The sequence below is a fragment of the Manis pentadactyla genome, chromosome 5, assembly GCF_030020395.1.
Source record: "Manis pentadactyla isolate mManPen7 chromosome 5, mManPen7.hap1, whole genome shotgun sequence".
Taxonomy (NCBI): domain Eukaryota; kingdom Metazoa; phylum Chordata; class Mammalia; order Pholidota; family Manidae; genus Manis; species Manis pentadactyla.
The window spans coordinates 41,493,824-41,511,142 of NC_080023.1; the positions used below are offsets into that span (position 1 = coordinate 41,493,824).

The following is a 17,319-nucleotide window of genomic DNA, read 5'->3' on the forward strand; positions in this document are numbered from 1 at the left end:
AACATCAAACAATTTACAGAATCTTTATTGTAAACAGAGGTCATTAATAGTTACTACAAACTGAATTAACTATAACTTAAGTTAGCAATCTGAAACAGATTTATAGTTTTATTTTTATATGGCATAATTTGTAATCTTTGCCCCCATCAACACTTTAAAAAATGTTATTAAAATTATCAGCATTTCAGTGGTCTCTTTTTGGTTAAGTTTACCACTGCAACATTCTCACCCTCTTGATAAAACCTCATTTTCGACTAGGTAGAACTCCCACCTTTCATCATCAAAACTATCACACAAAATTTGCTTTTTCATAATGCAAAAAACCCACAAATAAGTACATTTTTAATATTACAGACTGTAAATAGGTAATCCCGCATTTGTGTTGCTTTGCATTTTTCCTATCTGCCCTCTAGTCTCTAAAACATCTTGCTTTTATTTCATGTCATTGCAATCTACCTGTAACTTACTACAGTTATTCAAACAACATGAATCCCCTCCCTCTCCTTGTCATCTACCTCTCCCAAGACTATAGCTTGTTATTCAGTGCTCAACACAAGGGAGGAAGAACTAGCAAAGAAAGGCAAAGTTCACATTTCAGTTTATAGAAAAATACCATCTGGTGGTGAAAATTTATAACTGAAGCTTTCCTCTTATAGTAAAGTGAAAAAATAAGGACTACCTATAAAGTGACCTAAAATACTATACCTGTTATCTTAACAATCAGTTGCATAAAAACATCAAAATATCCTCTCAAGTCAAAAGCACTTAATGGAGATACATCAAAAAAACAAGTTATTTCACAAAGAGGAGTAAAAATAGATTGTTTCATGAATTATAGTCAATAAATAATACTTGGTAACATATTGTTCTGTGGTTTTTGTAAAAATATTTAAAGAAACTTTCAAAACAAATTTAAATAGAGCAGACAAGTAATGAAGGTAAATTTTAAGAATACATTGAGCATCTGAATGAAAATTCCAATGGATTTTTTCTGAATATCATTCAGATATTAAATGATACTGAATATATTCAAATAGGTTCTGAATATCACTACAATTAAGAGGTCACACATTTCACTCTTTCTCTTTTTCATTTAAAAACTGTAGTCAGTATTACATAGTAAGTCAATCTCTATTTTAGTATATTTTAACAACTACTTATAATCTCTAAGGCATTTGGTTTCTCTATCAGAGAGAACTGTGGCAATACTGAATGCAAATTACTTTTTGTATTGATTTTCTTATCTACACCGTTCAAAGTGACCATGACAGAATACTGTTAATATAGAATGCAGAGTGGGGCCAGTGATTTATCTCTATTGCCTACTTTACAGCAAACTACTTCTGTCCCTGATGTTGTGTGTGTCTTAATAATACCAGAGAGTTCAAGTATAAAATACATTAAAAATCAACTGGCTTGAGGGTTGTAAATCATTACAATGGGATGGCCTTCCCACTTCCCACTGGGTTTCTCTAAGGGCTTTGGGTATAAATATCTTGGCAACCCTTTCATCCAATTCAGGTACTCAGGTGTGCCAAGGCCCATCAGCTGGGCAACTGGTATAACCCACAACCAGGACAATTTGACTTCTCTATAGTATAATGTTTTGGAATGGGCTTAAGATGATTTAAAATCTGACAGCAATTGGCCATTTTTTTGATACAAGATTGATTTTTTTAAAAAACTAGAATAGGCTTACTAGTTTTGTTTGATTTTTACCTGCATAGATAAGTTTTAATTAGTTTTTGTTCATCTTTCTACAATTTTAAATTAACTAAAACTTCAGTGCAGATAGTCAAAAGAACACAGTATTTGGAAGAAGGTATATCTAAGTTTGAATCACAACTGAATTTCTATCTTAAACTCTATTTCCTTTGTGACATTAGACAAGTTTATTAACTTCTCTGATCCTCAATTTCCTACTGGATAAAACTGGGAAAATAACACCTACTTAACAGAGCTGTGTTAAAAATTAGAGATACTACACATGCAATGCCTAGGATAGTGCCTAGGATATATAAGATGCTCAGTAAATGAAAGCTATTACCATTATTTAAAAGTTAAAGCTGAGATGGTTTTTAATTCCTACCACATTGTGAACACTTAATATGTATCAATACTTAACAAGTAAACATTCCATTATAGAGTATTTTCTTCCTAGTGTAAAACTAAGAAACTGTAGTTTCTTACTATTGCACATATATGAATGAAGTTAGCAAATTCACTTGCATATGAGAATATGGCTGAAAGTTGGTTCACTAAAAATCTGCCTTTTTTCTTAGAAGCTGAAGACAGAAAATGTAACATTTATTGACTGTGTACGTCTTAAACACCTTAAGTGGGTCTACTACCATTAGTTACCAACAGTTTACTTACAGTGAGTCTATAAACAGTTGCTTCAGCCTTTATTCCTTAGCCAAGGAATAGTGAGATTTTAAAATAACTCCTTTAAGGATTAATTTTGATTTTATTCACTTCTGATAACTATTTTAGAGAATTATAATTTAAAGATCAGTGCAAACTTAAAATGTATTAGAATTTAGGCTCTCGAAATATGTTAAATATGGAGATTATAAAATAGATACAGCAGTTGCTCTGCAGATAAAATAATTACAAGTTATCACAAACTGTAAAAACATGATTTGCATGCATATTAAAAAAAAAGTCAAGACATGAACACACTGATGACCTCTTAGGTTCTTCTAATGAGTGTTTCCACAGGGGTTGTCTGAGATTTGGCAGCCCATGTTCTGGCCTGTCACTTGTACTTTGAAGAGAGTTCCATCAGCACACACACAGAGCTTGTAGCGCACCCAGTCACCAGGACCAAACTGGTCTCCACTGGAGGAACTAGGTAGGCGAGTTGTGCTAACCATCACTGTTCCATTTAAGATGATGCTGTTTTCCTGTTAGGAGAATAAGAATATGATTTATTTACCTCTGGAGGTGGTCACAGAACAATGTTAATAAAGAAAATTTACTGGAATATTAAGAAGAAAAGAATGCAGAAGATAGAGCAAAATCATGACCAAAACAACAGAGAAAACAAATGTCAAGTGACCTCTTAGTAGTAGTTCATGATGCATATCAACATAATTGTAACAATTTATTTCTCAGTTAGTTAAAATTACATAAAAATTCCTAAGTGCACAGACTGATGTTGATAAAGTCATCAGATCATTTTCATTTGTTACTTCCTAAGAGAGTTGACAAAAGTTAAGTTTCCGATGATGAGAAGAAAAAGACTGTTTTTCTCTTAGAGAAAATGAATTTTAATTCCCAATGTTTTTGCAACAACACAAATGAAGATTCAAACCATATAATTTTGAAGACCAGGCACTCAAAGGAAACTGCACGGAGGTTCTCTTCTTCAAGCCCACTGTTCCAGGAACATTCTCGTACTGTAGACTTTCTTTTCAGGAACTCCTAAACTTCTCTCTCCCTCTCTCTTTCCTTTTCTGCTTTTAATTCATTCAACAAATAATTTTTCAATGTCTACTATGTGTTAGATACTATTTTAGGTACTGGGGATATAGTGGTTAACAGATAGGCAGAGGCCAAGTTCTTATACAGTTGACATTTTAATACAGAGGGGAAGATAATAAACACATGAATGGGTAAAACAAATGGGACATCATCTGAGAAAAGTAAGTCAGGGTAAGTAGAAAGTGACCAGGCAGAGTTTCTACTTTACATAGGGTGGTCAGGGAAGGCCTCTCTATAAGGTCATAGTCCAATGGAAAATGGATTAGTGAGGAAGCAAGCCATGGGGTTAACTGTGGAAGGGCACTCCAGGCAGAGGAAATAGTACAGGCAAAGGCCCCAGGGAGAAGTGCCTGGTGTTCGAGGAACAGAGAGGAGGCCACTGTGGCTGAAGCAGAGAGAGTGCAGGGGTTGGTTGGTAGGAGAGGAGTCAAATAAATAACCAGGGGTCAGACATGTAAAGCCAGGGAATGGACTTTGGATTTTATTCAGGTTAGATGGAAAGGGAAGACTTCTGAATGCTTCTGAATAGGGAAGTGACATGATCTTTTAAAAAGGATCACTCTGGCTACTGTACAACTGACTACAGGGGTGAAAGAGGAAGCAGGGAGATAACTTAGGAGGCTGTTCCAACAACACAGGTGGGAAATGATGGTGTTTTACACGGTGGTAGGGGTGGGGGTGAGAAGCAGCCAGACTCTCCATCTTCTGAAGGGAGAGCTGGAAGGCTTTGCTGAAAGACTGATAGGTAACATTAACCAGAAGGGAACACTTAAAAAAAAAGATGCATGTTTGGGAAGGGAGGAAATGAAGATTTTAGACTTGTTAAGCTTGAGGTGCTTAATTAGCTGCTGAAGTAGAGAAGGTAAGAAGGCAGCTGGATATGTGAATCTTAGTTCAGAGGAGATATTAAAGCATGAGTTCCAAATCTGAGAGCCATCAGCATATAGCAGGTATTTGCAACAATGAGAGAAAGTAGGTTATGAAGTAATGGAAATGGCTAATTGACTATGTAGTGATAATATATGGCTTAAATGTAATTCTTAAGTGATGAATTTTCAAATTTTGTTCCAATGCTGCCATCTTGTGGTAATCTACCTTCACTTTCTTTAAATTGCTAAAGGAGTTATTTTTTTAAAAGCAGTTTAATTGATAAAATTCTTTCTAATAATTAGCTATACACTTCAAAAATAACCACTGATACTATGTGAATTATAAAGCTAACTATAATACTGGCTTCTTTTTCTTTAAATGTGGAGAAACTGATACGTGTGTATGTGTATTTCAAAGTATTTTTAGTATTTGTCATTAACAGGTAGAATTTTCAGATGGAAAAAAAATTTAGGTAGCTAGTTAATAGCTATATACAAATCTATCACACATCTTGCATCTTTGAGTTTCTACTGTAGAAAATAAGAGCCCCAGTGTGACTGTTCTTCAAAACTATTCTCTCAGAGGAATGGCTTCTTACTGTAATACATATATAAAAAAGACTCAGTATTACTACTGAGTTTCTGGCAAGAGTCACATTTTATGTCCACATTTATTCTGTAGAGATTGGAATATGTGCATTAAGGGGGAAAAGTTGTTTATGAAATTGAAATTGAAAACATTTAATTTTTAAAAGTTTATTTTATCTAAGAACTATGAAATACAATTTTTAAAAAAGAAAGAATTATTTTATAAGTCCTTAAATTTAAGTTCCCTTGTGTCATTTAAACTTGGTAAAACAAATTTAATTAGCTTTAGTTAAGTAGCATATAGCAGGTGCCAAAAGACATTTTGAATAAGTGTATTTTGAGAAGAATTGTGAGCAGGTAAACATTTTGGGACTTATGGTTCCCTTATATCAGATATGTTGCCTACTACAGTTCATATAATCTGTGAAGCACAAGGAAAATTTTACTTTTCAACAGATAAAATAAAGGCAGAATCTTTTTCCTTTACAATTAATAGTAGGTGTATAAATGAAAATACATTTTAAACATTTGCTAATTGATTCATATCACTGGATATAAAACCCAGGAAGGGATAAGAAAAATCTTTAACTGAAAAAAGCCCAACAACTTTGGTGAATGGATACATACTTTGATCTCCCAAAATTCTTTTGGGAAGTTTTCTGTTCTGCCTTTTAAGATAATACAGATATTATTATGCAGAAAAGAAATCTAGAAAATAACAGGCAAACAGAAATAGAACTAAAACTAAAACAATCTGTTACACTACCCATAGCTAACCACTGTTGTTGACATTTTGGTATACCATTCCAGGTTTTTATAAACATATTTATGTTCTGAAAAATAAAAATTAGGTATGTCAAAATTGTTTTATAACTTTCACCTCATACTTCATTTTGAACATCTTTCCTTATCAAAAACATACAACTACATACCATTTAAAATAATCATATACTACTCCACACATGGATTTACATATCCAAGAATCTAATAATTATCTTAAATTCTTAAAAAATACTCACTGCCTTTAACTCCATGTTACCACCCATGTGAAATTCAATGGTTTTGCCCATAATGAACACGCCTTCATTTCCACGCACAATAGCACGCCCATCAACTTTTATATTTAGATCACTAGTAGCATTGCTGGTAATCTGAAAATTGAAAAAAAAAAGTAGTGAAAAGAGTTTCTAAATTAAAGTGATAATTGTTATTAGCAATAGAGGAATAGGAGTTTCAACCAAGAAATATGAAAAGCAAATGCTTTCATTCATGCTTTACAGATGTTGAGATAAAGAAGATTGACTTGAAAATGATCACATAAACTAGTTAATGACAAATCTAGAACTTACCCTTTCCACTGTTCTGGAATTTATTTCTTCATACCACTATAAAACAGTAAACTCCCCTCCCACTTTGTAACTTTCAACAATAATTCTCTTCCATTAATAAAGCAAAGAAAATATATCATACCCTTTCAGTAGATGCTTTTTGAACATTCAAGCTTTTCACTCCACTTGGCAAATGAAACTCATGAGTTTCATAGTCTGTGCTGAATAAGATATTTTGAGTCCTTGGGTCAAAAAACTGCATACCAATGTCACTTGTAATAGAAGTTTTGTTCTTTTCTACACTGAGCTTTGTTGTCCCTTGCTGGAAAACAATCTTCAGAAAAACACTTTATCATGAATATGTTATCAAAGACTGCATCCAAAATTCATAAGAACACTATAAAAGACACTGTATATAATAATAAACTTCAAATAATTTTAACTGTCTCTCTTCCCTCCACCCACTTGGGAGAAGTGGCATATAGCAGCCCCTTTAAAACGAGGGCTTATATTCTTATTTGTTTATACTGCTCTGAACAAATACACAGGTTACAAGCAGGCTCAAGGACCTAGGCCTAAGGTGGGTAGGGGGAAGGCACAGCAAGAATACCTCCTTGGGGTTCCAGTCAGTTCAAAACCTATATTATAGCAGCCACTTGGCATGGGCTGCCATAGACTAGATTAGCATATTATCCACCAGACTTCAAGAATGTAGAGGGTATTCTAACCTGCAAAGGTGCTTTTTTTAATGGTTTGCTCATATGGAGGAGAAAAGAGTAAACTGTTTTTAGCTTAAAATTTTTTTTTATTAAAAATTTTTAAATTAAAAAAAATTTGGTTTAAAACTATTCTTTTAGTAATTATATGTATCATAAAAAATACTACCATGGAACAAAATCTAGAATATTAAGAAAACATCTAACATTAATAGATTATAAGACCAGTGAATTATTTATTAAATTATTAAATATATATATAAATTCTCTAAAGGAAAAATACCCATTTCTAATAATCAACTCTAGGTTTTTACCTAGACTTGTTTTCTAACATCCCTCAATTAATATGGTAACTTACAGGCTGGTTATTGCCAGTGATGACCAAATTTTCATTTTGCCTTCCTCCTACTGTGCTCTTATAAAGAGGATGTATAACTCCCATGTCAGATACTTGCTTAAATCGAAGCAGACCACTTTCATGAAACTCCATGCTGTCACAGCCATTTGGTCCAATGCGAATCACAGCCCAGATAACAAGTGTTATCTAAAAGATAAAACAAGTCCACTGTTAATAGGTAGCATACATTTCACACAATTGGAAAAAAAACAGAAAAGATAATTGCCAAAGGATTAAACTTCCTAAAATGTTTCATCAGTGAAGTGAACATATCAATTCATTTTCCACTTATGAGCAAAACCAGTTTTATTTCTATCAAGGTATTACATGCAAATAGGTAAAAGTCACAAGTGCTAAAAGATCTATAATAAAAAAAGAAAAAGATCTATATTAAAAAAAGAAGTTTCTTATCTTTTCTACTCCCTCAATATCTCTTTCAGGGACAACCACTTTCAACAATGCTAGGTATTCTTTTTAAAATTTATCTTCACATTTCTAAATATGTATATTGTCTTCACTTATCAATTTTGGGTTTTATCTATTAACTTATCTAATTTATATATTCATTTTCTATTTTAGCAGATGAGAATTTTAGCTCATTTACATTTCTTCTCCCCCAACTCCAGTCTCAAGTTTCACTTAAACCCATGGTCAATATTTTCAGTATTACAACCATATACATATTGCTCACTGCTACCATGGAACAAAATACTGTATCATGGAGGCACTTCATTTCCTGCGCTTTGTGTCTCTCAGAATAATATTTGTCTTTCTTTCATTTGCTTATTAGTTCCTTTGAAAATCTGACTAAATTTATTCAAATCTTCTAACATTTCTGTAAAATGTCACTCAGTAAATGTTCTAAACATCCAAACCTCTCAGGTAATTTATTAGTTCTATTCTCTTCTCCCAGGAAATCCTTTTGGAGTCCCTATCTTCTTGTTCCAGTATGGACCTTCTCCCTCTGGCAACAGTCTGCTTAACAGCTATAATCATGGACTTTTCCTTCACTTTCATGCTGGAATTTCCTTTTGCCTTTCCCTGGTGCTAGATACCCAGCTTCCTGGGTCCTTGTCTTCAACTTTCTTGGTTTAGTACCTTCTTTTGGTGAGTGCATCCTCCAGCAGCTTCCTTAGAAAGAAGCATGTGAAGTAAATGTTTTTTGAGAATTTGTGTGGCTGAAAAAATGTCTTGATAATCCCTCACATTTGATTAGTAGTCTAGCTTTGTATAGATCTCTAGATTTGAAATTATTTTCTCTCTCAATTTTGAAGGCTCTTGCTTTCTAATTTCCTTCTGAGAGGTCTGATGCCACTGTTAACTTTGTATTCTCTATATGTAACATGTTTTTTCCCTCTGGAAGATTTTAGGATCTTTATTCCTGGCTTTCTTAAATTTCACAGTAATGGCCTTGGTGTGAGTCTTTTTTATGCATAATGCTGGACCTCAAATGGTAGCTTTCAATTTGTTCTAGGAAATTTTCTTTCTTTATTTAATAGAGTTCTCCCCAGTGTGCTCTTTTCTCTGAAACTCATATTAACAGAACATTATAGTTTCTTGATTGGTTCTTCAATTGTGTTGAATTTTCTGGAAGAGTTCCTTTTCTTCATCTTCTAGTATCTACTTATCCATCCATCCATATGTATATATTTCTATGAGTTCTTCCTTATCCTTTTTAACGGCAGGTTATTCTTGTTTCGTGGATGCAATATTCTCTTATTTCTCTGATGATTTTAGTTTTTGGTTTTAAAGTTTTCTATCATTTGTTGTATTTTCTCTATCTCCCTGAATTCCTACTTTTCCCATGTTTTGGGTGTTTTTGGTCTTTATCATTTTTCAATTCCGGGAGCTTTAAAAAAGAAAATCGATTGATTCCTGGTGGCTCAGTGCTCATATTTAACAGTAAGGTAGTAAGAAGTCCATAGAAAGTTCTGTATGTGAGGTGGGGCTTGTGATTGACAGGCTCCACAGTAGGGAGATTAGGTGGGACCTGACAAGTGTCATATCTATAGGTCTTTTCTCTAGGTGCTTCAGTTTCTTCAGAGAAGGCTATTTTAACTCCTGCATGGGGGAAATAAGCCTGGTGACAGGGAGCTGGAAGGGGAGGATGAGGATAAGAGTGTCTCAGTGCTCAAGATTCAGACTTCCCTGCTTTGAGTATGGAAATCCATCACTCCCCTCCCCTGGGTACTCTCCTGAGGCAGAAAAGAATCCTCTCTGGTGCCCTGTGTCCAAAGACACACTATTTTTGCATGAGGTTATGAGGGGTAGTTGCCTAACTGCTGGCTGGAAAGAGGAAGGCTAGGAATCTCATGGCTTTCCATAGAATTTTCTCAGTTCCTGCCTCTCTCCTGCTTTTCAAGGTGCTTGTACTTCCAGTTCCTGAGGATTCTACAAGGCATTTCACCAACAAACCCTGCAGACTTCTCACCAACACACGTGAGCAGTTTCTCTTCTCTGGTAAGCTATTTGCCATTCCTCCTCCTCCTTTTTTTGTCTTCATAGATTATGGCTTAGGATTTTGATTGCCTCCCATTTTCTTCTAAGACATTTCTGCTTCTTTATATTGTCACCTAGGGATGGGCTTTTGAGAGAAGAAAGGGATGAAAATGTCTTCATTCTGCCATCTTAACCAGGGTTTCCAATGAAATAAATTTATAAAATAAAATAAATCCACAACATGTGTTTCTAGTTAAGCTCTTATTGATTTAAGTAAAGATTTGGAAAATGAGATTAGAAGACTAAAGGACTGGCTTGAGAGTATCAGATGTCAAAAATCAAGTAAATGGAATCACTTTAGAACTGCTGCACTCCATGTTTATGAACAGTCTTAAGTATACCAATCAATAATCACTTTCTGAAAATATCTGTCTACAAACATGCCAGAGAGTTTCAAATTTAACCCTCAGGTAGTTACAACCTTGGATTAAAAATCTTCTTTCAAAGAGCAAATATCATTGGAAAAGACAATGCAACAGGTCCTCAACATCTTAGTGTAAACCAGCCTACTGGATCCTTTCATTCTTTGACAACAGAGATTTAACACTACAAAATATAACCCTGTACTGCCATCCAAGGGTTGGAAATTTTTAAACCTAGCTGTGGAAGCAAGACTAAATGCAGGAAAAAGTTGAATGAAAATAAGAATAATTGCATTTTTTAGAAAAGATGAAGGCAATAAATTCATCTTGGCAAAGGTCTCTCTATTGAGTTGACCTTTTAAAAGTTAAGTCCTTAAAAGGGAAGAATCAATGAACATTTCTTTCTAAATAAAATTCATACTAGTATACTAGGGTTTCCCCCCACCTTTTTTAAAAATTTTGGTATCATTAATATACAATTACATGAGCAACATTGTGGTTACTAGATTCCCATTATCAAGTCTTCACCACATACCCCATTACAGTCACTGTCCATCAGCATAGTAAGATGCCATAGAGTCACTACTTGTCTTCTCTGTGCTACAGTGCCTTCCCTGTGCCCCCACACACATTCTGTGTGCTAATTGTAATGTCCCTTATTCCCCTTCTCCCACCCTTCCCACTTCCAACCCTCCTTACCCCCCAGACTTTTCCCTTTGGCAACTGTTAGTCCATTCTTGGGTTCTGTGAATCTGCTGCTGTTTTGTTCCTTCCATTTTTGCTTTGTTCTTATGCTCCACAGATGAGTGACATCATTTGGTACTTGTCTTTCTCCACCTGGCTTATTTCACTGAGCATAATACCCTCTAGCTCCACCCATGTTGTTGCAAATGGTAGGATTTGTTTTCTTTTTATGGCTGAATATTCCATTTTGTATATGTACCACATCTTCTTTATCCATTCATCTACTGATGGACACTTAGGTTGCTTCCATTTCTTGGCTATTGTAAATAGTGCTGCGATAAACATAGGGGGCATATGTCTTTTTTGAATCTGGGATTTTGTATTCTTAGGATAAATTCCTAGGAGTGGAATTCCTGGGTCAAATGGTATTTCTATCTTTAGTTTTTTGAGGAACCTCCATACTGCTTTCCACAATGGTTGAACTATTTTACATTCCCACCAGCAGTGTAGGAGGGTTCCCCTTTCTCCACATCCTCGCCAGCATTTGTTGTTGTTTTTCTTTTGGATGTAGTCCATCGTAATTGGTGTGAGGTGATATCTCATTGTTTTTAATTTGCATTTCCCTGATAATTAGCGATGTGGAGCATCTTTTCATGTGCCTGTTGGCCATATGAATTTTTTCTTTGGAGAAATGTCTGTTTATATCCTCCACCCATTTTTTAATAGGGTTATTTGCTTTTTGTGTGTTAGGGCATGTGAGTTCTTTATATATTTTGGATGTTAATTCCTTGTCGGATATGTCATTTGCAAAAATATTCTCCCATACTGTACGATGCCTTTTTGGTGTTCTGCTGATGGTGTCCTTTGCTGTACAGAAGCTTTTTAGCACAATGTAGTCCCATTTGTTCATTTTTTATTTTGTTTCCTTTGCCTGAGGAGATGCATTCAGGAAAATGTTGCTCATGTTTATATTCAAGAGATCTTTGCCTAAGTTTTCTTCTAAAAGTTTTATGGTTTCATGACTTATATTCAGGTCTTTGATACATTTCAAGTTTACTTTTGTGTGTGGGGTTAGACAATAATCCAGTTTCATTCTCTTGCATATAGCTGTCCAGTTTTGCCAACACCAGCTATTGAAAAGGCTGTCATTTCCCCATTGTATATCCATGGCTCCTTTATTGTATATTAATTAACCATATATGCTTGGGTTTATATCTGGGCTCTCTAGTCTGTTCCATTGGTCTATGGGTCTGTTCTTGTGCCAGTACCAAATTGTCTTGATTACTGTGGCTTTGTAGTAGAGCTTGAAGTCAGGGAGCATAATCCCCCAAGCTTTATTCTTCCTTCTCAAGATTGCATTGGCTATTCGGGGTCTTTTGTGGTTCCATACGAATTTTAGAACTATTTGCTCTAGTTTGTTGAATAATGCTATTGGTATTTTGATAGGGATTATAGGTTTTTTAATATATAAAATATTCACTAAAACTCAGAAAGAGATTAAACCATATATAGAAAAACAGAAAACGGGCATTGAAAGATATTATAGTAACAAAGTTCATGATTTCACTGAAAAATAGATGAAAAATTCCCCACGGTAATTAAGAAAAGAAATATTCTGTACCATATACTCACAATTAAATTGATAACAGCCAGAATAAACAAGAGGATAATAACACAGATGGCTAAATTGCCCTTTCTCCCTCTCAGTCCTGTTTTATGGAGGCGATCTTCATCAATTGGAATATATCCAGCTTTAAAGTTACTGTTGTGCTCTTTATTGATATTCCTTCTCTCAACAGCCTTCTCCCGCATGGACTTCTTTACGGGACCATTGGAACTTTGCTAAAAACAAAATATAACACAATGGAACAGCTACAGTTACTTTTTTGATGCATTTATTAAGTATAGATTCATAACTAAAGTAAGACGAATTGGTTAGTGATACATTTTCCACTAATAAATTTCAAGTCACATTCAGTTACAGGGTCCAAGTAAAGACAAACCAAGCTCAGGGGGGTAGCTGAGAAGAACCTTCAGTGTGACTATGGTAACATATTCACACTTTCTGCTTTGATTAGTCCCACTGTCAGTAAAGTGTACAGCTAGCTCACTTGGGGAAAGCACTGACATATATATTCTACAGTGGGTAATCTTGTTTTTATTAATGATTTATAATAACTTGTTTAAGTATATATTTACTTCATTTACATGAAAAGAAGTTGGAAAGGCTGAGTGACACACTTTGTAATTTATCACTCCAATTGACCAAAGCTAACATTACCCTAGACCAGTATTTTCCAGTGTAGATGTTGGACAGTCCTGGAGGTATCTCCTGAACCCTTGCATGTGGCTGGAGGGTGAAAAACTATTTTCAAAATAATGTAACACTAAGGTGCTATTTTCCTTTTTTTACTCTCTTTCTCTCATGAATGTACAGAGTTTTCCAGAGGCTATAAACCATATGTTATGATATCATTGCTTTAAGAGCTAATGGGATGTGTGAATGTGTATTCCTGTTAAAAATTATGTTTTAATTTCTAATATGGCACATATCCACAGATATAACCCTCATAAACAAAAGCTCTCTGGGATCCTCCATAATTTATAAGAGTATAAAAAGAAACTAAAACTAGAGATATAGATTTGGGAGGGATGAGAACAAAGAGCCAAGGAAACCAAACGTGCAGGACCAGTGGAAAATGAGATGTACAGTGAATGGTAAGAAAACCAAGGATGTTCAGTGTTGCTGAACTTGATTTGTCATGAAATGTTTCCATAACCTTCAACAATGAACTCTGAATAGCAATTTTTGAGTAGCAACTAGTAAGCAGAAAATAGCATCAAAAAGTTGCCAGCATGTAAAGGTATATTTTCAAGGCCAGAGGTGGAACAAGGAAAGACTGTAGCTGAAGAATTAGGTGCTGTCAGAGGAAAACTATGTTTGCTATTGTTAGTGTATCCATTCCCCCACACCCCCAATTTGGAGGAAGACTTGTATGTTTGATGGCAGAGGGAAAGATGCCAAGAGGGACAAAGATTAAAGGTCTCAGAGTAGGGCATAATGTAGGGAATGAGACCATTCAGGAGGCAGGAAATAAAGTGGTATAGCGTATAGGAGAAAAGGAGTGTTAAAGGGGGGGCTCCTGCTTCACTGAAGTGGTTCACACCAAGAAGTGAAAACATTCTTCTTTGACCTAAGGATATAAAAGGTCATCTGCCAAGAGAGGGCTTCTGCAATCTTACCATGGTGGCAGGGGAAAAAGGCTGTTTAATGGCTTATGGAAAACAGAAAAAGACGAGAATAATCCTTGTGAGTAATATAGCAGATAAAAATTTTAAATTCGACAAAGCAGTAAGGAAGGCTCTGTATTAGATAATTCAATATACATTTTTAAAAAATCACAGAACAGGATGTTGATTACAATTGTGTAGGTGGTATCTGAATGGGATGCAGCATTTATGAGAGTGAATTGACACTGCAGACATTCCAGAGATGGAGATGCATTTTGATAGTTTTTCAGCCAAAGGCAGTAAAATACCTGAAGGGAGGCATGCTTTCTTCTAATTTTCAGACATAGTTTGGGTGTGTGACAGTACTCATGTATGACCTATTTAAAGGTCTTGGCCAGTCTGAATATAGGTCTACACAAAAGACAAAGCAAAATTTATCCCTCCTGGGATGCATTCTTTACTCCTCTCTGCCAATTTATACACATTATTACATTCAATTTGATGTATTTATCATTTATTGAAGAGTTACTATATGCCAGATGTGTCAGAACACCATGATGAGCAAGACATAACATCTACCATCAGTGAACTTACAGGTCACTAGAGTAGATCAACAGGGTCACGAACATCGCAGTCCAGTGGGGCAAATGCTGCCTCGGAGCAATGCATCCAATACCGAGAGTCCAGACAAAGAATGCTGTTCTACTTAGTGAGAAGGGCATCAGCCAAAGGTTTTTAAGAAAAGCTGAGGTTTCATTTGAGTCTTTAAGCATAAGGAAGAGTTAGCCAGGCAAAAGTTCAGAGAAAGACATTCCAGGCAGAGGGAACAGCAGGACACTTTCAGTGCCAGTCATCTCTGGATGAACTAATTTTGCTAGCTTTGTATGGATGATGAGGAAGATGAGTATAAGAGAGTGGCAAACAATGAGGTGTGAGATGTGGTTAGGAGCCAGTAAATGAATGGATGTAAATGCCACGTCAAGAGCGATGGAATTTATCCTGAAGGCAGTGGGGAACTACTGAAGATTCAAAATAGGTTAGTGATACAAACAGACTTGCATTACAGCAAAATCAAACCAAAAAGAGATGAACTGGAATAGAAGAGTTTACAGAGGAAGATAGCAACAGCAGGTTTGACTCAGTCAAACGAAGGCTTGACTGACCTTTGGCACTGGAGATGAAGAGAAGATTGGGGAGAGGCATTATGAGGTAGAATTGGCAGGACCTGGTAATTGATTGGATGCAAGTGTGACATAGAGATGAGTCCCAAGTAGGACCTGCTACAAAATCTGTGGGGTCTGGAGCAAAGAGAAAATATGGGGCATTGTGTTCAAATGTGTGCAGATATCAAGCCTGGGACAGCACAGCAAGACCCTTCTAGACTCCCTTAAGCTACCCCTGCTCCCAAGTTTCTGGCTAGGTTAACAAATGAATGGACAGTTGCAGCTCTTTTAATGGTGAAAGATGCAATCTGTTTTGAACATCTTTGAGTTTTGTGTGCCTGTGGAAAATTCAGTTAAGTTCAGGCTGGAGACATATATGCCGAACTCTTAAGTGGAGATTAAGGAATAGATCAGTTCACCCAGTTTATGTGTAAGGCAAGAACAGAACCTTGGTGGGACCTCAAGAGAATCAACAGGTGATACAGATGAAAAAAGAACCATCTAAAACAAGAGCTGATAAATCAGGAAAGTGAAGGAACAATTTTACTATCAACAACTCCAATAAGTTTTGTGTCCTTTCACTTTCACTCATCCTTTCAGATTTTAATTATGATCTATAGCTTTCCTATTGTCTTTAGCTGGTTTTTCTGCATTTATTTGGCAGTCTGATTTTAAGCTCATGTCGTCTATTTTTGATGTCCCTTAGAATGATTGACCAGTGATATATAGCTAGTAGGTACCTAAAAGCAGTTAATAACCTAAGAAAATCTTCTCTGGAAACATTTTCTGAAGACAGAATGTTGGCAACTTGACTTATTTATTTTTTCAACAATGTTGAAGAATTAGACTTTTTCAAAAGAAACTATCGTAGGTTTTTTTTTTTAAGGGAAATAAGGGGGAAAGCAACTATGAAAATTATTTTTATTGCAACAAATCACCCTAGTAACTATAAATATGCACATGCATATATATATATATATGTATGTATGCACATGTATGGTTTGCTTTTGGGGGAAAACAGGCTTTTAAACTATTCCAAGTTCCAAGTTTATAATGCAGATCGGAAAATACTTCATAAAGCATTTTTAAAAAAGGATTTTAAACCATTTAGACAGGAGACAGTTTTATATGGGTAACCAAATCTCCAAAAACTAAAGCGGAGGAGAAACTTGGATGTCTGCATATCGGGGATGGCAGAAATAAGAAGTGGCCGCAAGCTGACACCAGGCAACAGCTGACTGTTTCTTGGCGGCGTCCAGGCCGAGGTTATTTTTACCCGCATCTCCGCTGGCCACTGAGCGGGGCACGTCCTGGAGTCGGCTCCCGGCTGCCACGGCCGCCTCCCGGCCTCCCAGGACAGCAGCCCCTCCTCACTGTAACAGGGGACTGCCAGGCCAAACCGAGGGCCGCGGCTTGCTCCCCATCCTCGGCCCCGAAGCCCCTGCACCGTCCCGCTCGGCCTTGCCAGCATCGCGGGCTGCGTGCAGCTCATCGCGCCCTGTCCCGCCGAGCCCGGCACCGGCGTCCCTCGCGGCCCTGTCCCTGCCCGCCGGCCTACGGCGCGCCCCACCGGCAGGCCCCCCAGCCTCTCCTGGCCCTCCAGCGCCCGGCCGCTGCGGGGGCCCTCAGACCTGCTCCGCAGCCGCCACCGCCGCTGCCGCCGCCATCTTCGCGTGCCCGGCCTCACCGCCCTTCCCGCCGCGGCCGCACCCCGCGCTCCTGCGCCTGCGCCCTGGCGACGTGGGAGGGGGACCGCGACGTTCACGCCCCCCAACCCCGCCCGGGATGGATTCACAGCCCGCCCGGCTCCGCGCTCCAGTCCGGCCGATCGGCACCCGGGACGGTGTCCTCGGGGCGCGTTTCCCGCGCACGTGGACTCCGCGCCCCCTGGGCCGCCGCTGGAGTCTCTGAAAGGGCACCCACCAAATACAGGGACGCCTCTCCCTGTGCCCTCCATTCCCCATCCCGGAGGGCTGGTGTGTCCCCGAGCGGGGAT

At 37.1% G+C, this 17,319-nt stretch overlaps 1 protein-coding gene across 2 annotated transcripts; it reads right to left on the reverse strand.

The window, feature by feature from the left end:
• Positions 1–9: 9 nt before the first annotated feature.
• SGCB (sarcoglycan beta) lies at positions 10–17,319 on the reverse strand. Of its 2 annotated transcripts, none has more exons than XM_036892514.2 (6): positions 16,955–17,319; positions 12,562–12,771; positions 7,346–7,531; positions 6,414–6,605; positions 5,963–6,094; positions 10–2,906 (listed from the first exon to the last, which is right to left on the reverse strand). In XM_036892514.2, the coding sequence occupies exons 1-6, from the start codon at positions 17,285–17,287 to the stop codon at positions 2,703–2,705; spliced, it is 1,257 nt and encodes a 418-aa protein (XP_036748409.2). In that variant the 5' UTR covers positions 17,288–17,319; the 3' UTR covers positions 10–2,702. The 2 variants fall into 2 exon arrangements, with proteins under 2 accessions (XP_036748409.2, XP_057358207.1); XM_057502224.1 differs by lacking the exon at positions 16,955–17,319 and adding an exon at positions 15,320–15,438.

Excerpts from the sequence above, each read along its gene's own strand:
- SGCB (XM_036892514.2), bottom strand. The coding sequence starts at position 17,287 with ATGGGGAATGGAGGGCACAGGGAGAGGCGTCCCTGTATTTGGTGGGTG. Across the intron at positions 6,606-7,345 it reads TCACTGGCAATAACCAGCCT|ATTGTTTTCCAGCAAGGGAC; the intron begins GTAAGTTACCAT and ends GTTTTTCTGAAG. Across the intron at positions 6,095-6,413 it reads AAAAAGCATCTACTGAAAGG|ATTACCAGCAATGCTACTAG; the intron begins GTATGATATATT and ends TTCAATTTTCAG.